The 23,100-nt window shown below is 42.1% G+C and overlaps 2 protein-coding genes across 2 annotated transcripts in view; one reads left to right on the top strand and one right to left on the bottom strand.

The window, feature by feature from the left end:
- LOC114642299 (uncharacterized) overlaps positions 1-18,678 on the top strand; it is a 41,128-nt gene extending 22,450 nt beyond the window's left edge. Inside the window, exons 4-5 of the mRNA XM_028791254.2 lie at positions 78-194; positions 18,335-18,678. Of these exons, the coding sequence (XP_028647087.2) occupies positions 78-194; positions 18,335-18,493 (276 nt within the window). The 3' untranslated portion in view covers positions 18,494-18,678. The remainder of the gene's footprint in view (positions 1-77; positions 195-18,334) is intronic.
- Positions 18,679-20,174: 1,496 nt separating this feature from the next.
- Positions 20,175-22,645, bottom strand: nop10 (NOP10 ribonucleoprotein homolog (yeast)). Its single transcript, XM_028791256.2, has 2 exons — positions 22,456-22,645; positions 20,175-20,581 (listed from the first exon to the last, which is right to left on the bottom strand). The coding sequence occupies exons 1-2, from the start codon at positions 22,507-22,509 to the stop codon at positions 20,441-20,443; spliced, it is 195 nt and encodes a 64-aa protein (XP_028647089.1). The 5' UTR covers positions 22,510-22,645; the 3' UTR covers positions 20,175-20,440.
- Positions 22,646-23,100: the final 455 nt, after the last annotated feature.

The raw sequence follows: 23,100 nt of genomic DNA on the forward strand, positions 1-23,100 counted from the left end.
AACCATGATTCTATTGTGCAATTTTTTAACATCATTATTCTTGCATTTCTGTATTTGTTACCCATCTCTAATCTTAGGTGGAAGCTGTCATTAACCCGCAGTTTGTCGATGAGCTTTTGTCCTTAGATGACAACTGTGACTTAAGTTATCTGCTGCAAGAATGGGAGCGGAAAGTGGGACTGTCTCCATATGAGGTAGTAAGAGCTTGAGTAGGAAATTTATAGAAGAAGCTTTTTCTTTTTCTGGGTTTAATATTCCTTGAAATTTGAAACTTGGGTCTAAGCATAACTAACTAAATCATGTTTAAACAATATATGTTTGAACTGAAGTCCAGTGTAATTGAAAATTTACAAAATCTCTACAGACAATAATTCCCGTGAGTGCTGAAATAATTTTTATAATGTAAGACTTTTTTTCTATAGGGCAGTATAATTAATTAAAAAATTTATAAATATTACTTTCATACATAAATACAAAGTATTAAATACTGGCATTTTTATTCCTTTGTTTTATATTTAAATTAAAACAGTAATTACTTGATTGCAATATGTAATTTACATTTATCTTTTTGTTTTAGATAGGTCCATGTATCAATAGTTTCTCTATAAAATGGTTTTGTAAGATTTTTGTATATTTTAGTCAGCTTTTAAATTTATGACCTGTATGATTTTAAAAAAAAGTGCAACGTGCTGAATGTAATTTAAAGAGTAGAAAACGAATGCCTATCACTTTATCAAATATTGTCAAATTCCTCCTTATAAGCAACTTATAGTACCCTCCCAACCCTTAATTTCTGAAAAGAATGCCCGTCTGCCCATTGAAGAGATTGTTTAAAACATTTCTTTGCACTGACAGTATCACTGAAAAATTTGACAGTGAAAATGCACTCTGAACCTTGACCTGTTGGAAAAAAAGGTAACACATAAGCAGATTGTGAGTTTCTTCCACTTTTGTTTGATACTCTGAATGTTCCCTGACATTTTAGAACTAAAAGTCATAAGTCTCAGGAGACCAGTTTGGCATTTTCTGTGCTTTCCTATACAAACTGGGCCATGCCAAGATATACAGTAAATCAATTGCATAGGTGAGCTGTGAACTGTCACTGGGCTCATTAGCCTTGTAGTGAAGGAGTGTGTGTGTGCGTGTGCATGTGTGTGTGTGTTTTAATAAACTTAGTCGTAAAGTCCTTGTGTAGATTATACCCTTTGGTCATTGCTTTGTTTCATAGGCTTTCTCACAATTTACTGTGTGGGTGTTTAAAATGTAATTGGTCAAACTGTTGAAAGCATTTGAAATACCACTGGGCTAGAAATATTAAAATGGCATTAGAACAGTGCCAAAGACATCTCAGTCCTTGAAGTGATCCTGTAAAGAAAATGTAATGACATTCAGCGTTCCCTTTTTCTAGGTTAGAGCAGGCTGAATAAAACAGTATATTGCTCTGTACTCAAATTTCCTAAAGCCTAAAAGAACATTTCCTAGCTTCTTCTGTCTTGACCCACAAAAGTCCCATTGCTGTATGAAATGACAATTCTGCATATTTATGAAATGTTCACATAACGAAAATCATCTATGGTGAAATACATTTTAAGACTAATTTCTACTTAAATTAGTAGCAATTGATATTTATAATTTTTTAACACATTTTACTGAAATATTTTAAAGTAGGCATATTCTGTGGAGAATATACCAATGTACACAAATGTTACATTTTAATAATGCACATGGCTGTACAGATGACATTATTAAATTATTTTGCTTTGTTGCTTGTAGAAAGTGACGTTGCCAATTTTAGCTGAATATAAAAAGTCTTGAATATTTTTGTTTTTATGTGAAAAAGGATATAAGGATGTCAAAATATATTGCATTTTTATTCGATATCCTAAGTTTATTTCATACAGTAATTGGTTTTAGGGATTTTATTTTGAAAATTGTAGCTCTAGAATTATTTAAGAAATACAGATTCATATGTTTTAGGTGAATTTGAGATGCTAAATTGGCCCTGTGTCAGTGTGAGTTTGTCCATGAGTGAGCCCTGCGTTCCCTCCAGAGCTGCTCCCTGACTTGCACCCAGTACTGCCAGACTAGTCTGTGGCATTTTGCAGCACTGATTTGGATTTAGCAGGCTTCAGAATGTAATGTTCGGTTATTGACTGGTGGCATAAAGCGGATTGATACATAAAGTAATATTTTAATAAAAAGCTAGACTAAAAGTATTTCCTGTAAATCGATGCATTCTAGCACATGTAATTTCAAAAAATTAATTGGCACCTTTTTTTTTTTCTTTTGTGCTAGAGAAGAAACATAGACAACAATAAGGCCTTCGCCCTTCATGAACTTTTTTACATTATGTATTGTCCCAATATGAAATCTTGATTGGTTTAACAGATCGTAGCACAAACAAAAACTTATATATTACTTTGACATCAATATATATATATATATATTTTTCCAAATATTTCAAAATGAAATTACCAGTTCTCCGAGCATGCATCCCCTTGAGTTAGTACAGTGGTGAGAAAAAATAAGTACAACCCATAAGAAGTTTCTTTTTATTTTACATTTTTAGAGAAAAGATATGTGGTGCCCATTTCAACAATATTCATAGATAAAGATTATCAAGTTTAAAAAAAATAACATTGTGAAATCACATTTTGCTCTCATTAGTAAAGTGAATATAAATACAGTTTCCTTACGTGTTTTTTTAAAACACCCTTATCTTTACTGTTACCTCAAATAATAATCCAGTGCATTGAAACAGACGCCAAAGATTACTATGTCATTGGAGACTAACTCTTTATGTAAAAACTGATCGAAAATTATGAAAAATGGAGATAAGAAGTGATCTTTGTCAAAGCGGGATAACACCAGGTTATAAGGTTCGAAGTGTGCATATTTTCCACAGTACAGTTGCATTTTAGACATTTTTATGTTGAATATATGATTGCAAAGTATGTTTATCATGGGCGGCACGGTGGCGCAGTGGGTAGTGCTGCTGCCTTGCAGTTAGGTTCACTTCCCAGGTCCTCCCAGTGTGGTGTTTGCATGTTCTCCCTGTGTCTGCGTGGGTTTCCTCCGGGTGCTCCGGTTTCCTCCCACAGTCCAAAGACGTGCAGGTTAGGTGCATTGGTGATCCTAAATTGTCCCTAATGTGTGGGTGGGTGTGTGTGTGTGTGTGTGCCCTGCGGTGGGCTGGCCCGGGGTTTGTTTCCTGCCTTGCGCCCATGACCCTATGTTAGGAGACCCTGTGTTAGGATATAGCGGGATGGATGGATGTTCATCATTATTAGATCACTTTTATTGATCAATATTGTTAAATAAAGATTATATATCTATGCATGCTAATATTTTAAAGAACATGCACTTTTTCTGAATGTGCCTACCCTTTCCTAGAATTGTATTTAGAGGATGTAGCAGATCCACATTTCACCTCGGATATCTTTTACTATGTGACGCATCCCTTCCAGCATTTAACATCCAGACCACACTAATAACCATCAATCTTCTTTTCAAAATTCAACTCTTGCTGTATAATGATGATATATTTACTGTATAGTGCCTGCCTGCAACCACATATCTTTGCTATTTTTTTGCTGGTTAATTAGTTTTCTTCCAAGGCCCAGAGTGGTTGCATACTATAGAAAATTCTCCTGAAGAATTTTTGTACAGATGTAAACAAAATGCTGATATTGCCACAGAACCTATTGTTACTTGGTCGTATAGTCTCCCGTGTGATTTTAGACAAATAATTGGTGAAAATTTATATTGGCCATCCTGAAAAAAATAATTTTATTTTGCCATTTTCTCTACACATTTATCCATTTCACAATAGTTTCCCACATCTTGGCTGTAGAGGATTTAAGTTTAATTAGAACCACAATAGACCTTACAAGAGTCCTTAGCTTGTGGCTTATGCCTTTAAGTGCCCACTTTTGGAGGACCCTTAGGTCACATCTGTACAGTATTTTCTTCATTTATTTATTATACTTTGAGAAGTTTTCAGTGCCACAGTACTTTTAATTCATTCTCCTTCTGACTGGTGGTTTCCAATAATATTATAACATATTTGTCTTCATTCTTTCACGAAGCATATTTTACTTGTGTTGAGCTACCTGTTTTATTAGAAGATCTAGATATTAAAGTTTTGTGTTCTTAACTAACAGCTGGTAAGGATGAAGAAGCAATCAGACATGTGAATAGACCTGGTAGAGGATGTTTTCTTTGGATCTACAGCAGATGAAGAAGAATTTCCCTCACGTAGAAGCCAGCTTGTGCTTCTGTCCTATTCTCTAGAGAGAGCGACCCATGAGCTGATACCATTTAAAGGAGGACTACCTCAGAGCATTCCAGAAAATGTAGTACTGATGACGTGAACCAATTACTTGGGTGGTCAAGATTACTGTTTGGAGTGCATATTATATGTGTCATTCCGTGGTCATTTTTCTGTTCTGCATAACACAGCTTATTTCTTATTTCTTTTACTGAATTGAAACTATAGGTATATAGTTTATCATTAGAGATGCAAAGAAAAACCACGAAAGGAAAACACAAGCTTGTTCCTTATGCCTGATTTAGGATTGTGATAATATCTATTGTTCATACAAGAGGCATGGGGAAAAAAGTGTACTTGCTTAAAATGACGAGGTAGGCCAGTTCAGTGCATTGGCTCCCAAGGAATGTGGAAGGATGTCTGCTTGTACTTTTACCTTCTCTTTTTTTACTTAACAGCAGAACTGGCTGTCATTTGAAGATAAATGCAAAAAGCATGACTGCAGCAAGAAAAATGAGATGGGATAATTAGTAGGCACTTTGCAGATTCCTCTGCCTACTCCTTGTAGCTTGCACAGTGCAGAGAGCTACAAATGACTTTAATAGCAGTGTCAAGTTCTCACTGAATTAATATAAAACAGAAGTCCATGTTGTAAGCATCCGTGTCTGCTCGTGAGGACTGGAGCCTGGTGTGGTAACATTTGAGCAAGGATGAAATCAAGCATGGTCAATCATAACATCAACCCACCACAGGACACACGGCCACACTCGCTAATATGGGGACCGATATTGAATTGTCAATTAACTGACAACTCGTGTTTGGGGTATAGCAGAACACCCCGAGTCTTGAGAAGAACAACTCCTGCAGGTGTGGTTGGTTCCTGTCATATGCCCAATGCTGTGCAGTGTAGACTCAAGCCCCTACCACCCTAAATCCAGCAAAATTTTGCAGAAAAAATGAATCTTTACATAAAGAATTTTCAGAGCAAAATTGTAAAACAGCACACTGACTTGAGCTGTCGCGTCTTTTTTGTTATTTGGCTGGCTGCCACCTCTTTCAGTCTGCTATGGTTGATTGTTTTTTTGATTGTAAGCTAAAAATACGGATGAAGCACAACTGGACAGGTGGTGTGACTTTGGGCAGTGGTGCTGTTTCGGCTGTTGTCTTTTTTTTTTTGTATTCTTTAACAAGTATGGGTATTTAGAATAATGTAATTTTTGCTTAGATGAATGCAGTGAATAATCATTTTGCTGTTGATTTAATAGATTGGTAGGTTAATTTTTGCCATTACAATTGGCATGACTGACTACAGAGAGTTTAAAGTTGCCTCTGCATTTTGCCTTCTGGTCTAAAGTAAGTTATGGTTGACCTACAGGAGCATTGCTGTGATATTCTGAAATGTGCTTTTGTTACTCTGATGATCGTTTACAGTAACTAATGGCAGTGAAACAACCAAAGATGGCTCTCCATAAACAAGGAGAGGCCTTCTAATGTGGCTAAACATGTTTAAATGGAGTCAATAATTTTACTTTGGCTGCTTAAATATAAGAGGACATAGGACGTGGGCAGAAAACCAGGGAGGATCTTGGGTAGCACCAAATGGTTGGAAAGGTGAGACACTGCTGTGTATTACGGAGGAAAGGCAGAGTCTAACCATTTAATAATGCCCTGAGAATATCTATAACTACCAGAAACAGTTCTGGACAGAGGTCCCCATTGTGTGGTTTAAATGTCAGACCTGCCTAGCCTTGACCCACTGAGCCAGGAGGCAGGAGGGGAGTTGTGGCAAAAGCCTGACTCGTCAGCTTGGAGGTAAGTGCGCCCAGAGTGGTGAGAATGCTGTGTTGCTTGAGGCATTGAATCTCTTTGACGGTGCGTAGGTGGGAGAGCCCACCCCTGTTATAGTAAGGGATCTAACCCACTGAGGCAGATAAGGTATGTTTTCAATGTGTTTATTTGTTAAATGTTGTATTTTCAATGTGTTTGTTAAATTTTGTCCTCTCTCTTTAATCATCTCCCCTTGTATATGTTTCTATAATGTTATCATTATTTTTTAGTAAACTTGCTCCCAGTTTGGACAGTGGTGCCCCCCATTATAACAGTTCATGATCATTATTTATTCCTGTTTTGTATTGATTCAAACATTTTCAACTGTGGTCACATAGCAGCAGCATTGTGGGAAATATAAAATATCTGAGAATATTATTCTTGAAGTAAAGCATACATCACAATCGTGTGCCAACGACATTATCTTATTTCTCATTTGTAAAAGGGTGGAATTGTTGTCCACAGTTAAATGTTTGAGACATTGCTGGCATGGTGAAGCCTGAATCCCAGCATCATATCTGTGCTGCAGCGATTATGGAAGGTGTTATATGTTGGTTACAAGGGGGCTCCGCCCCCTGTTCGCTTCGCTCGCCTACCCCCGGTGTTGGGTATCCTGAAATACATTAGTCAAGCTCGTTCGTTTTGGAGCCATGCCCGCTTTGCCCGCGGCATTTCAGACGCGCGTTGTAGGCGCCTGCGTTCATTGATTTTATCCAGGCGGGCTCGTGTTTGTATATCCGTCAGTCGAGGTCGTTCATTGATTTTATCCAGGTGGGCTCGTGTTTGTATCGTTGAGCTGTATTGTGTTTGAATTTGGTGTAAAGCGTTCAGCGGTTTGTACAATCCCAAGCAGCACATTATTCTTAACTTCATTCCACAGCAGTGCCACTCACAACATGGCGGCGACGCCTGCACCTTCACTCCGCAGTAGTGCCACTCACAATATGGCGGTGACGCCTGCGCTTTTCATACTATCTTTATGGACCTGTGGGGCCTCCGTAGCCTGTCACATTGGACTCTGGGGTGCAGCGCAGAATCCTCTTTTCTGTGTGGTTGTGTCGTTAGTGGTAACTATGGGCGCGTTGTTGCTTCATTTCTCATCCACGTTAGTTGAGCTCTTTCGTTCTTGGGCCGTGACTCCTTTGTTCGCAGTGGATACGACTTTGCTTGCGGGTTATGGAACGCGCGCCTGCGCAGTACATCTCATGGTCCCATTGCCGTGTCCCTGCGTCCATATCCGGTGTATTCTCGGTTAGTAATATGGATATGGATTATTGCGGAGTTGTTCCATCAAGAGTCACCCAATTTTGAAAAAGTAGTTGTTTGCATAATTCTGAAAAAATGTGAAACTTTGCCCAATCAGTAATATGGTTGATTGATGGCTAAAAATAATAATAAAAAAAAAAATTCCCCTGCTCTGCTCCCTGCCCTCTTCAAAGATGGTAGCCGTCACCTTTTCAGAATTTGGATTCCTTTGCAAGATGTCAACTGTTTTAACATGTGATGAATACAATTTAAAAAATGTAACGTGGCATTACAATTTAAAACAGTGTTCTGTATACAGGAGGTCCTCGGGTTACAACGTCTCGACGTATGACGTTTCTAGTTTATAACGCTCACTCCCATAAAAACTTTAAAAAATTGAGACGTGAGAAGGAATAAAGATAAGGATTTTTTTTTACACTCATTTTTTCTGTTACTACAGTACAGTGTACAGTACAGTATATTTATGTCCTTTTCCTTTTTCTGTGGCTTAGTTGTGTTTTTATGTTCTAGATTATGATTTTGCAATTGTGTTAGGATAGGTAAGTGACTTAGGCTAGGGTGTGTTTCGACTTACACCAAAATTTGGGTTACATCACTGTTGTAGGAATGGAACTGTGTTGTAACCCGATCCAGTATTTTTTCACTGACCTGTCAGGTCCCATATCTTAAAATCTGGGATGAACACAATATCCATTTTTGCGGGTGGGCTACTATCATATATGTGATGTTGAATCTTACCCCACCAGAGATTTTAGACCTCAAACCTGCAAAAATTAGATTTTTGTCAGCTTTGGAATCCATGAAGGAGTAATCATTTTCAAGATTTCAGTTGTTTTATATTTTTCATGTAACAAGGTGTAGGGCGGCACAGTGGCGCAGTGGTCGCTTCCTGGGTCCTCCCTGCGTGGAGTTTGCATGTTCTCCCTGTGTCTGCGTGGGTTTTCTCCCACAGTCCAAAGACATGCAGGTTAGGTGCATTGGCGATCCTAAATTGTTCCTAGTGTGTGCTTGGTGTGTGGGAGTGTGTGCCCTGTGGTGGGCTGGTGCCTTGCCCGGGGTTTGTTTCCTGCCTTGCGCCCTGTGCTGGCTGGGATTGGCTCCAGCAGACCCCTGTGACCCTGTAGTTAGGATATGGAGGGTTGGATAATGGATGGATGAATGTAACAAGGGTTTCCTCCCACAGTCCAAAGACATGCAGGTTAGGTGGATTGGCGATTCTCAATTGGCCCTAGTGTGTGCTTGGTGTGTGGGTGTGTTTGTGTGTGTCCTGTGGTGGGTTGGCACCCTGCCTGGGATTGGTTCCTGCCTTGTGCCCTGTGTTGGCTGGGATTGGCTCCAGCAGACCCCCATGACCCTGTGTTTGGATTCAGCGGGTTGGAAAATGGATGGATGGATGAATGTAACAAGGTCACTACAGTATGAATAACAAGTTTGTGTAGTTTTCTCTAATGCATAAAAAAAAAATCACAAAAATTGATAGCCACATATTTATTTTCTTTAAAGTGCTATAAAGAAAAATACTATTTTAGAGCATGTGATAGAATCCTCAGTTTATGCTGAGAAAAGCCTTTTTTGAATACAGTAATTTATATACTATTATTGGTTCAGGTGATATTTAACATCTTTCAAAGGCTTCTGAATGCCAAAAATGAGGAAGGCTGCCATCTTGAAGTGGGCTAGCAGCATGTAAGGAAGGGGAAGAACATTAAAAAATCAAGGAACACAAAAACAATCATGCAGCCACTACCTATGTGAAGCTCCACAGTGTGGCCCTAATAATAGAGACGTGATCATTACAAGATCAAAGTGTTCACAATGGTTTACAGACTACTTTTTAATTATTTTATTTTTAAAGTTGGAGTTGAGGTGAGTTGATCAGGATCACACAGGCAGGAATTAAGCTGATATTTGTGAGGTTTAAATGAATAAAACAAATCTGAAGCAGATTTAAATCAAAGGATTCGGCTTGCTTTAAAAATGTGAGCCACTTTATATGATCCAAGCTTAAATTATTGTCTTTAGTTATTAGCTTCCAATAAAATAAGATCAAACTTTCACAAACAAGAGGAGACTATTTATTTTGGAGGTTGGTCAGTATTGTGTCTACCAGTTCATGTTTTGTGTGTTCTTTTTATGCATCTTTTTTGTAAAGTTTATAATGGTTATTTGTTTTCTGTTCTTAAAATATATTTTTTGTGTAATTATGTTTCTAAGTGCGTATTCATGTCCTGTTTAGTGCCTTGTGCTTTGTCGGTGGTTCCACAAGAGACAGGGCCACCCGTCTGTCTGTTCTGAACTGCTATAAAGACCCACTGGTCAGACCCACTGGTCTGATGTGGTTCATTGTGGTCTGAGCTTGGTGTCAGCGAGTTCTCTTTGTGATTATTGACGCATTGTGCTTTATTCGATTCTCTGGATTTCTGACCTCTGCTCTGTTTTTTAACCATGACTCTTGGATTCTGATTTGGTTGTTTGTGTTGCTGTCAGATTGTCTTCTGGTTTATCCACTTGTTCCGTCTGTGCACTTTGGAGTATTTTGGATTTATAGAGTATTTTCAAAAATAAATCTTCTATTTTACTAGGGGGCTCAACCCCCTGCTCGCTTTGCTAGCCCACCCCCGGGTTTGGTTTACCGGATATACAATGGGAATTGTCACATATGCATTATTTTCACTTTTACTTTAAAACTTTTGTAAAAACAATACTTGTCCTTTATTTCTGGCCCCAGGCGTGGTAACATCTCTTTCTCGCAGGACGTATAACGCTGCTCGTGTTGTGAAGGGAGGGCGGCTGAACGCACGCTAAGGAGATCCAGTTGGATCATGTTGTCTTGCTGCTGCTGCTGGCGGGCTGCCTGTTATGTTTGTCACGCTGCGTGTCGATCATTTAAAAGCCTGTACAGCAGCTGTCCTTTTGCCACTTTGTGTCTCTGCCACTTGCGTTGTGAAGGGGGGTGGGGGGGGGCTGAACGCACGCTAAGGAGTTGCAGTCGGAACATCTGCTGCCTTCCTGCTGCTGGCAAGCTGCGTGTTCTGCTTGTCGCTTGTCGTTGTTTTAAGAGCTGGGAGCACATGATGTCTGACTACCAAAAGCATTCCAACAACTGCCTGGTTAGATGTCCGTGAACTTGTTTTAAATGTTGTCTCACTGCCTTGTCTCGCGTGACGTTACAGTGTCTCTCGCGGGATGTCAGATTGCAATCTCTTGGCACCAAGTCTCATGTTTAAGCTCCGTGGCCAATCTCTTTCATCTTGTGGATCTTTTAAGTGTCTTCCGAGAGAGAAGATCACGTCTCGTCTCCCTTACACTAAGACTTTTTTTTATAATAGAGAGATGACGATTCTTTGTCTGCCACTTACATACAGTCAAAGTTTGATGGTTACCCTCTCCCTGCTAATGTACTTTGGGACTTATAGCTACTGTCTGTGGCCAGTTTCTCATTTTGAAGTCTGTCAACCCCTGATGCCACTGGGTGAGATTTGGGAGCTGGCTGGATTAAGTGTGTCTCTGCTGGGTGCACCAGTGAGGATACTGGACTGCTCCCCAGCTAGTGTGGAGGTCCCAGATGAATTTGTGGTGCATCATAACAGTTAGTGTAGCTGGTTAGTTGAGTTGCCTTCACCCAGACGTATTTAGGATACTCATCTCGCTTACTTGACTCAATAGCTTGTTCCACATTCTGTGGTGTTGTGATTCAGGTTGAAGTAAATGTTTCCTTCTCTATAAAAAACTGTTATCATTAGTAATTGAGATCACTTTGTGTTGTTTGACCTTAACATCGTGTTTTTTGCATTGGTGTTGACAGTTTTTCTACATAGACCCCCTTTCAGGGCACCATAATGTTTGGGACAATTGGCGTCACAGGTGTTTGTGATCACTCGGGTGTGTTACGATGCTTCATAAGATACCCCGGCTTGATTCTGCTGCTTGAAATCTGTAGTTGCCATTGTCAAAAAGTATTGTCATTTCTGCATGGTGTGACTAATGTATGAACTACTTTTAAATGAAAATCTACAATGTGCATTTTAATCACGTCTGACTTGTTTGATTTCTAAATTTAAACTGTGGAGCAGAGGGCTAAATCAAGGGAAAATGTGTCTTTGTCCCAAATATTGTGGAGGGCCACTGTATGTGTAGCAGAAATCGGAACATTTAAAAGTATTTGGACAAGATATTGGGACAGCTCAGCTGTTAGCTAAGCAAAAAAAGTTGGATGGGCCAGATGACCTCCTCTCATTTATCAGACTTCAAACGTTTTTAATGTGTGCCGTTGTAGTTGCTGTCCCTAGTTGACATCGTACTGCTGCCACTAATCTGTGGGCGACACACAAGTAAGACCTTCATTGTATTGTGTGTACAGGACCAGAAACACGAATGACAAAAGTGTGCTTGAGAAAGTGTGGCAGGAAGAGGACTATTGTGTTGTGGTTTAGGGTTACACGTGGACCTCATCCTGAAGGAATGTAAGGTAGCAGTGAAAAACGTGGATATTCACAGTTGGATTTCACAGCAGCAGCGGTTTGTAGTTCATTGTTCTGTCTCCTTGATTATAATGGACATGCTGGATTGCTCTCGATTCCTTCTGTTTGTGCTTCAACTGTGAATGACTGAGAAGTGGTCTGTCACTTGATCACCCAAGAGCTAACACCAGGTGGCTGCAAGCCTGTAATACCCAGCGCTGTACGCCGGATCCTCCGAATTCTAGTAACTGCCTTACTTGTGCATAGTGTAGCATCTCCTACTATGCTTTGATGTTGTCGCTCATCTGCGCCCGTCTCACGTACTCCACTGTGCTACGCTGCTTCTCTGCTTCTGTCAGATAAGCATTGCTCTACACTATGCTAAAATACTCTTGTGATAAACTCCTTCACATTAAACAGTTTGTTCAGAGCAAGTGGTCAGACTGGAATGTTCTAAAATACACTGGCATTGTGCAGCACACAAACTTTGTACTTTGTGGGTCGGGTTCACCGGTAACATCTGTTAAGGAATACGCCATCCTACTAATGGCTTTGGAAGTAAGAGTGTCAGTGTGCTGAAATGACCTGTGGCTATGGATCTGTGCACAATGAGCCCTCATCAGCTAATACTGCGTTGTTTAACTCAAGATCTCTTAATGGTAAAGCATTGGCGATATCAGAATTCATTGCAGACTCCAAACTTGATGTGACCTGCTTACCAGAAGCCTGCCAAAAACCGTCTCTTACAGAAGTACCACCACCCAGCTACGTTAACTTCTCAGAGGCTCGTAGCTCAAGACGAGGCGGAGGAGTCTCAGTAATTGTTAGATACAGTACGAGTTAAACATCAAAAGAATCCCAATTAACTGCCCATTGTCTTCTTTTGAGTGTCTGGCTCTTAAATGCAAAGAATTACTAGAATTAGTTTATATAGCGTTTTTCTCACTACTCAAAGCGCTCAGCAATTGCAGGTTAAGGGCCTTGCTCAAGGGCCCAACAGAGCAGAGTCCCTATTGGCATTTACGGGATTCGAACCGGCAACCTTCCGATTGCCAGTGCAGATCTCTAACCTCAGAGCCACCACTCTGCCTGAAGTCTGGTCCTGACTTACTTATTGTTGTCTGTCGTCCTCCAGAATGCAATGTGTCTTTCTTAACTGATCTGACTGAACTTTTAACCCACTTAAGTTTGCTTTCCCGGAGACTGACTCTTCTTAGCAACTTCCAACATCCATATTGACAAATAAACTGAGGAATGAATTCCTGGACTGTTTTGACTTGGTTTGCGGTGGGTTGGCACCCTGCCCAGGATTGGTTCATGCCTTGCACCCTGTGTTGGCTGGGATTCGCTCCAGCAGACCCCCGTAACCCGGTGTTCGGATTCAGCGGGTTGGATAATGGATGGATGGATGTTCTGACTTGGTGCAGCATGTTGATTTTCCCACACTGGACCTGATCTGCACATCTGGATTATCTGTCACCAACACTTCTAGGACTGATTTAGGACACTCTGACCATAAAGCAGTGCTTTTCAGTGTCTCATCACCTCTCCCATCTCATAAAGAGCAAACAACAAATTTCTTTCAGAAACCTTAATTTTAATACTTACTAATTGCATTTCTGATCTTTTTCTGTCTTCCCCTATTCCATCAACACTAAATAGTTTTGTCGACTATTATAACTCCGCTCTTCATTCACCACTCGATAAAACAGCTCCTTTAAAACATAAGGAGGTTTCTTTGAAGCACTCAGCTCTGTGGTACAATTCAGAATGACGGTCTATGAAAGCAGCTGCCGACGCTGTGAGAGACTGGCTGGCCTCACTGGGCATCGCCAGGCTTTGTCTGACCATCAAAGGGCTGCACTAACAGACACACATTATGGCAGAATAATAGAAAGTGGCCATGAAAACCCAAGGGTTTTGTTCTCTGTAGTTAATTACTTCATCCTGCATCTGGCCCAACTACCTCCTCTACTGAAGTCTGTGATATGTCCTCCACTTTTTCCATAATTGTGGTGGGCTGGCGGCCAGCCCGGGGATTTGTTCCTGCCTTGTGCCCCGTGCTGGCTGGGATTGGCTCCAGCAGACCCCTGTGACCCTGTGTTAGGATATGGCGGGTTGGACAATGACTGACTGACTGACTGACTGACTGACTTTTTCCATAATAACATAAAAGATCTAAATAATTCAACTAACAAAAATCTGCCATCTGTTTATACCTTTCCCTGTCTTCCCACTCTATCCAGCTCCTTTTCTAAATTTTCACCAGTCACATCGGCATTTGTAAAGTGAGGCGGACTACTTGTGTACAGGACCTCAACCCCACCACACTTCTTAAATCCTGCCTTCGTGCCAAAATCCCGACTGTTACGACAATAATCAGTACATCACTCGACACTGGGTTTGTGCCAGCTACTTTGTGTGGTACATCACAAATGATGTCATTTCTTTTAGGGTTGAATTTAGTATTTTACTCTGATTTATTGTCTTTAATTCTTTGTATATCCTGTACTGTATACATCTGTTTTAGTGTTCTATTCAGGAGACGTCTCGATCTAATGTTACATATACCCTCCTGTTTAAATAAGCGCCTTGAGCATGGCGCTTATTTATTATATAAATAATATGTATTATTATTATATTACTATTATTATTATTGGTGAATAAGCCCCCTCTCTACATTTGTAGTTTGGATTAAGCCTGTTCACAACCTTTTGACAGTCCCTTTATTTAATTCTCGATGACTAGGAGTAAGTGACAAGCTTATTGAGTTGTGTTTTTTTAGTATAGCGACAACTCAAGCAAAATGAGACCTTTTATTGGCTAACTAAAAAGATTACAATATGCAGGCTTAAGAGGGCCTCTACATTTTGCCTGATGAAGGGGCCTGAGTCGCCCTCTTAAGCCTGCATATTGTAATCTTTTTAGTTAGCCAATAAAAGGTCTCATTTTGCTTGACTTCTCGCTACATTCATAATGGTTAACACGGTACAACACCCAGTACTACATACTCTTCCATCCATCCATTATCCAACCCGCTATATCCTAACTACAGGGTCACGGGGGTCTGCTGGAGCCAATCCCAGCCAACACAGGGTGCAAGGCAGGAAACAAACCCCGGGCAGGGCGCCAGCCCACCACAGGGCACACACACACACACCAAGCACACAGTAGGGACAATTTTAGAATGGCCAGTGCACCTAACCTGCATGTCTTTGGACTGTAGGAGGAAACTCATGCAGACACGGGGAGAACATGCAAACTCCATGCAGGGAGGACCTGGGAAGCGAACCCAGGTCTCCTAACTGCGAGGCAGCAGCACTACCACTGTGCCACCGTGCCGCCCCACTACATACTCTTAGTACAGTAAAATATGAAAGTCCCATAAAACATTTCAGTGTCTTTAACATTAAAAATGCGTTTCTCAACCTATATTTGCGACCCGAGTTTTAATCGCGCCCCCCTAATGTTTTTTTTGAAACCCTAATAAAATGTATTCCTATTTTTTTTGCTGCCGATACCCCGCTACAAGTTTAAAATTTTCCTACGAATAGTGAAATTACGCCATATATGGCAACATGCAGCGCCCCCTTTTTTGTTAGTTTGAGAACCGCTGTGCTTAACCTTTCGCTGACTTTTACAAAATTCACCGTGTTTTTTCCACAGAGTAATCTTGCCATCCATTGTCTGGCAGCGTGGGGTTCAAGGCAGGGACCCCCCCAGATGGCACGCCAGTTAGCAAAATGTTTTCACTGATCATTTCCAGTGGGATTCCATGTGCTTCTGTGAGTTTGACTCTGCAGGGTTGCGTGTGCACTGACCGTGGTTGCTCATATCTTCCTCACTTCCTCCTCTGTGGTCAGCTGTCATGTGCCTTCAGATTTGGCTTCTCTTCTTTATTTTGTAGCCCATGTTTGTGTAGTTCTGAAGAGTACAAATCACGGCACATTTCAGTTCATGACGGCCGATCCCTGCCTTGAGTCAGACCGCAGTCCCTCGGAGTCTCTGAAGTGGACTTGTGGCTTTGAGAACAGTTGCAGAGTTCGACTTCGTTCTTAGTAAAAATTCAAATTGCACAAGATTTTATTTTCCACATCTTCTCCTTCTGCCATGTTTCACACCGTGGTGCGCCTGAACAGGTTTTCCTCTCTTTACCAAAGAAACGCTGCTTTGATTGACTGGCGATGCCACTTTGTCACGCGCGTGTGTGCCAGGAGGACTTCATGACATCATGGTGTGTGATGTTTCCAGTAATCTGGTACTTTGTCACTTTGATACACACTTTTGCCCCTCACAGTTTCCTTAGCTCTGCCCCACTTTTGTTTTCTCCTCTTCACGTTGTCTCTCCAGAGATGTATTGGCTTATCCACCTCGGCTCAATCTCTGACATTCTGAAATGATATTTTTATGGATTTAGGCCTGAATGATAATAACCTGCAGGCAGTCTCGCCATTGATCCACCACTTACTGGGTCATTTTTTAAAGAGCTGATTCCCCAGACTGCCGCCTCCCTCCACTCCGAGTCAAGTCATTTCACAGATCGTAATCCATCACCTTGTGGGCATTCAGCCGTCCACCCTGCTCATCAAGAGCGGAGGCTGTTGGTGGATATCACGTTTGCAGCTGTGACCAATGATCAATGCCAAGTGCCATCGTGTGATGATGACTGTCACTGAACCCACAATGCCAAGGAAGGCCAATGTAGCAGTCTGCTCAGACTCACCTCAGAATGAAAGCCGCTGTGATGGATGGATTTCATTTTTACATTTTTTGACTGTGTGTCTTCTGTGTGCCCTCACAATCTGTAATCGTGTTTTCACCCTGTGGTCATGGACTGACTGGTAAACTTGACACATTGCACTAATTGGCCCCATCTGGGCTGATTGGCATCCCACCCAGGGTTAAGCCCAATGTTGTGGGGAGAGTCTTTGAACCCCTGTAACCCTGAATTGGACTAAGCAGGTTTGTCTCCAGTCCTGCTCATGATTTTTGCTAGGCACAGCCAAAGGGTGGAGAGGGTCCAGTTGAGTGACTTGGGGGAGTCACATGTCTGCGTAGATGATGTGGTCTTGTTGGCTCAGGTGGTGACCTCAGGGGTGCACTGGGATGGTGTCCATCAGAGTGTGAAGTTGGTTGGGCTGAGGATCAGCACCTCCCAGTCTGAGGTCATGCTTTTCAGACAGAAATGGCCCTCTCCGCGTTGGGAAGGAGGTGCCACCTCAAGCAGAGGAGTTTAGGTATCTTGGATTCTTGTTCACAACTGAGGGAAGAAGGGAGTGGGAGATTGACATGAGAACGCTGCACCCATCAATCACGTCAAAAAGAACTGGAGCTAAAAGGCAAAGTTCTCGAGTCATCAGTCAGTCTGTGTTTGTACCCACAGCTATGGCCACAAAAAAAAAAAAAAAAACAGGTCATGGGTACAAGTGGCAGAAATGAGCTTCTTTTGCACAGTGGCTGGGCTCAGCCTTAGAGATTGGGTGAGGAGTGCAGACATTCAGGAGGAGCTCCATATTGAATGGAGTCAGTTGAGGTGATTGGAGCATCTGATTAGGATTGCTCCTCTGTGCCTCCCTGCTGAGGTGTTTTGGGCATGGGAGGAGACCTCAGGGTGGACCCTAAACATGCAGGAGAGATCGCTCAGCTGGCCTGGGAACACCATAATATCCCCAATAGACGAGTCGGTGGGGAAAAGGGACTTAAGCCCCCCTCAACCGATAAACTGGATGAGCAGCAGAAAATGGATGGAAGGTAAGATGGACAGTGTAGTGGTTAGTGCTGCTGCACAGCTTCAGAGTCCAGGCCTGGGCACTACGGGTGTGCAGTGTACAGGTTGTCTTCATGCGAGTTTCCTCCAGCACCTGATGCCGCCGGTGACCGACTCCAGTCCCATATCTGAATTACAGTGGCTTGATGTATAAATTAGATAAGTCCAGTTTCCTATCTTTGAAGAAACTAATAGTGTCAGCTTGCCATGTCTTCATTATTGGATCAGAGCTACGTCCTGCCCAGAGGCCAGTGCTTAGTGTGGACTGTCCTCATGCTTCATATGACCCATCAGGAAAGCATCAATACTGACCACAAGTTCTCAAGCCAAGTAAGTCAATTGCCTGGTGTGATGGGGTGGTGATGCCCACACTGCCAAGAGTGTGCCACAACCTCAGGACGCTGGTCTGCTGAGCACAATACAAGCAGGCAGAGCCTCAACTAGAGGGGACCTCAGAATTTTAGGGCACTGTGGCACAGTGGTTAAGGCTTTGGCCTTCAAACACTGAGGTGGTGGGTTCAAATCCCACTACTGCCACTGTCTGTGCTCTAACTAGCAAAACAAATGTAACCAACTGCTTTGGATAAAGGGGTCAAGTAAATGTAGACAGCCCCAAAGCCTGGGTTGCTGCATCTACCTGATAATGGAGAAGTCCTGCGGTTAGTGCAGCACACTCTTTCATCACTGAGACGGTTTTACTATTTAATAACCAGTTAAGTTTTCCTGTTGTCTTTCTCTCATCAGCGTCCTATGATGCCACTCCCCGGCCCTTGGATTGCCAGCAATGGACCCATTGCCAGACCTCTGGAGGATCCGCTCAGACCGCCACCCGTTACCTATGCTGCGACACACTGCAGGGTCCTCATCGTGAAGCTGAGCAGCAACATGGCCTCAGACCACTGAGATCTGGATGCTTCAGAAAGTGTGACTACATGAACATACTGGGCTCCTGGACATGTGCGGTTTTTCTTTCTCATATACAATGCTGATGATTAATGTGTGATTGCATCTGGATATACAAACTTTTTTTTTTTGCTGAACCTTCCCCAAAAGTGTGACAGTAGTTAAAAAAAAAAATAAAATATGAGAACTAAATGTTATGGATACAAATGTAAAGATTACACCAACAGGTACAGTAAAATAAGGTTAACTCGGTGCCACACGAGGGTGAAGCTTTACACATGGCTTCTCAGTCAGCAATACTGGGGGCAGGTGATGAAAATCCTAATTACTCCTCCATTTAAACGACTGTCCAAAGTAAACCTTACTGCTAAACCAGCAAGACCAGCCTTTGTACTGTGGAGACAAACCCACGCCAACTCCACAGTGCCAGCTGAGGCTTTGAGCTCAGGAAGGTGCTAACCACGTGGAGGGCACTGGGCTGGCTACCTGTTAAAAACAAGCGTTGTAGGCAGAAGGTGCAACAAGCAGGAAGCTGGAGTTGGAGACGTGGATATGGTGTGCTGTGAATGTCTTTCAAAACACATTTACTATGTCAAGAGATGCTAGAACTGGAAGAAATCTCCGCAACTATCATGAATTTAAACTTCATACTGCAATAACACAGCGGTCACATGACCCCTTTAGTGTAAATACAGTAATCCCTCCTCCATCGCGGGGGTTGCGTTCCAGAGCCACCCGCGAAATAAGAAAATCCACGAAGTAGAAACCATATGTGTATATAGTTATTTTTATATTGTCATGCTTGGGTCACAGATTTGCGCAGAAACACAGGAGGTTGTAGAGAGACAGGAACGTTATTCAAACACTGCAAACAAACATTTGTCTCTTTTTCAAAAGTTTAAACTGTGCTCCATGACAAGACAGAGATGACAGTTCAGTCTCACAATTAAAAGAATGCAAACATATCTTCCTCTTCAAAGGAGTGCGCGTCAGGAGCAGTGACTGTCAGAGAGATAGAGAGGAAAGCAAACAAATCAATAGGGCTGTTTGGCTTTTTAGTATGAGAAGCACCGCGGCACAAAGCTGTTGAAGGCGACAGCTCACACCCCCTCCGTCAGGAGCAGACAGAGAGAGAGAAAAACAAACAAAATCAATACGTGCCCTTCGAGCTTTTAAGTATGCGAAGCACCGTGCAGCATGTCGTTTCACGAAGCAGCTGCACAGAAGGTAGCAACGTGAAGATAATCTTTCAGCATTTTTAGACGAGCGTCTGTATCGTCTAGGTGTGTGAACAGCCCCCCTGCTCACACCCCCTATGTCAGGATAAGAGAAAGTCAGCGCAAGAGAGAGAGAAAAGTAAGCTGGGTAGCTTCTCAGCCAAATGCCAATATCGTCCCTTGTATGAAATCAACTGGGCAAACCAACTGAGGAAGCATGTACCAGAAATTAAAAGACCCATTGTCCGCAGAAATCCACGAACCAGCAAAAAATCTGCGATATATATTTAAATATGCTTACATATAAAATCCGCGATGGAGTGAAGCCGCGAAAGGCGAAGCGCGATACAGCGAGGGATTACTGTACTGTACTCAATTCTGTCATTGGCTACATTAACATTAACTTCAAAGTAGTCACTCATCACAATCCTAGAGATAAACACGGACCATCCACCTCTGTCTTGTAAATAAAACACGTTTATTGTAGGAATTCACACTTCACGGAGATGTAAACCAACAGCAATTCATTTCAGCGATGTCTGGGTAGACAATGTATTGTCTTTTAACGTCCACTACATGTGAGAACAATGGGCAGCACAAATCCAGCCCAACTGGTGAAGTCCTCCTTATGCTGCTCCAATCCTCTGTGCCATCACGATCCTTCGGAAAAGAGAATAGGACGTGTGTAGAATAAAGTCTTTAAATGTCTGGATCTGTGCCATCGCTGGCTTCATAACACTGGGCGAGGCTGCTGAGTGAGGAGCTGACCAAAGCGCTTCTTCAAGATGATGCGGTGACGAGAGTACTTGTCGTCTGGAGAGAAGCGCGCTGGATGTGCCGAACTTGTGGGGTGCCCATTAGCATCCACCTTCTACAGGGGAAACAAAAAATAAAACACCATTATTTAATATACTGAGCTGTACATAGAGGGAGAAAGAAGCAGACAGAAGAAATGCATCAGAAGTTTACCAAATCATTTATTAAAAAAACCAAATGTTCATGTGGAAGATTGTTCCTCCCTGTGTGGATAGCGCTTTGAGTACTGAGAAAAGCGCTATATAAATATAATGAATTATTATTAAATACAACAAGGGTGTTGTTGGAAGGCATCTTCAAATATCTAGTAAGGAGTTGCTTTGTGTAGCGCAGGGGGTTAGCAGGCAATGCCCTGAAGTACAAACGACCCCCGAGTCAATGGAGCACAAGCAGGACCATGTTGTGCTTTGACCTGCTCCAAGTCAAACTTGTTAATAGCAGGATTTGAACCCACAGCCTCCAAATGGCTTAACCACTACGCCACCCTTCCTGCCCGAGGTGTATTTTTCAATCAAACAACCGCACGGGGATGGACTGCTGTCCCATCCAGGGAGGTCCGGGTGTTGGCCAGTAGCAGGTAAAGCCACTCTGCACACCTCCTGTGTTCTAAACAACTGGGTTTCAGTCCGTACAATCGTATAGTACACACAATGTAAAGGCGCGGAGTGAAATACCAGTTTCTAGTTTGAAAACTACCCGATTTCACGAAAATTACAAGACATACAAAGGCAATCAGGGAAAATAAATAAATAAGGACCAATTAGCTGCTGACGGGGACAACTACCGGTACTATGGCACGAAGCCCCCAAGTGTTGTGATACAGGAACCCATCGCGATTACCAGATACCGGCTGTGGAAGGTACGCGTTGGGCCCCAGCTCGCTCGATATAGATAAATACATCTTTATTGTCATTCTCACTTTTGTAAAGGAACAATGAAATTGAAGGTGCAGTCAACTCAGTGTGAGGCATTTGAGTTAAAAAGTCAAGATGAGAGAAAAATAACAAACCGAATAGTAATAAAAGTACTTTACAAAATATACAAACTGCACTGGTTGACTTAAGGTCTATATTGCTCCATATCATTCTCTCGGTTTTATTTGAGTTCAGGGCCATGATTGCTTTCGGATAAAAGCTGTCTTTAAGGTGGTTTGTTCTTGTTTTCATTGCTCTGTATCTCTTGCCCGATGGCAAAACCTGGAAGAGGCAATGACCGGAATGTGATGAATCCTGTGAAATGTACACCTCCCGATGCCGCAAAAAAGCAATAGACATTTGTTCCAGGGTAGGGAGAGTACAACCAATTGATAATGGCGGAAAAGTTGAACTCATATTGCCTTTAAACACGCCAGCATAATAGCGGGACTTCAGGAGTATTTCGCGAACTGTAAAATACACTCTTCATAAATAATAACAGTTAAGACGAATGCCATGGTCAGCTTGGACAATGTACAGTTATTTGTGTGGATCACTCGATGAAGCCTCAAGGGAGGAAATCCCGTCCACTCACACCGGGGCCAGGACCCTTTTTACACATACACCCCACTCCCTTACAGAAAATGTGGACCCAAACATCTCCAAACTTAACGCCTTTGGGTAATAAAGAAGGAAAACAGAGCACCCAGGAGAAAACACGCATGACCGAGTAAGCAGTCGCAGGACTTGAACCCCGGACACAGGTCGTACATCGTTTTTATTCGCGTCATTCACTTTGCCATGCCAGCTGACCTTAACGATGACCCAAAACTGCAGAAATAGCAAATTAAAAGTAACAAATCCGTGAAATATGAAAAATAGCCGATAGCAGAAACGGGAACAAGGTTGCGCGTGCTCTTCGGCGGGCACGCGGAACTGGCAAAGAGCACACGACGTTAAAAAAAAGCAATCTAAGGCTTTTGTCTGCACAGGTCACGAATAAAAGTAAACTTACTTTCAAAGTATACACCCGATCCCCGTTTTCATTGAAATAAATCTGCAAAAACATGACTTCTTTAAAAGATTTACACGAGACACAACCCACGAGTCCGCACGTTCTTCTACACAATAGTGCGAGTCGCCAAATCTGCCGTCACATCGGCGGCTCAAGAAATATACGTCACTTCCGGTTGTCGTAATGCTCCTTGGGAGAGTGTGTCGCTTTATTTTCTATCAGCTCGGCGGGTAATTTGGCATTTAGTTTAAACAGCAAGAGTATCAAAACGCCTATAAAACTTAAGATGCTGTTTAAGGAATGTGTGCGAAAAAGTGTCAGGCCTTCTCTCATTGTTACCCACTTTGTGGTGTTTTCAGTGTGTTTATCCTTTTTTTTTTTGCTTACTAAAATTGGTGTTATCCCGGACACTTAGGCCGAGGTGTTTTCACACTTCTAGTCCGTTTGCTTTGTTTTGAATCGGGATGGTTCGTTACTTTGTTTGAATTTCCATTTAGTTTGTCTGCGTTTCACATTGCACGTTTTCATGCGAATTGAAACCACCAAATAAATACCTCGCGTGGGACGAGGCAGAAGTCGGCTTATTCTGATTTTCTTCTTTTACTGGGTAGAATATTTTTTCGAAGTTAAAAAAGAACCGAGAAA

This window comes from Erpetoichthys calabaricus, chromosome 2 (assembly GCF_900747795.2).
Source record: "Erpetoichthys calabaricus chromosome 2, fErpCal1.3, whole genome shotgun sequence".
Classification (NCBI taxonomy): domain Eukaryota; kingdom Metazoa; phylum Chordata; class Cladistia; order Polypteriformes; family Polypteridae; genus Erpetoichthys; species Erpetoichthys calabaricus.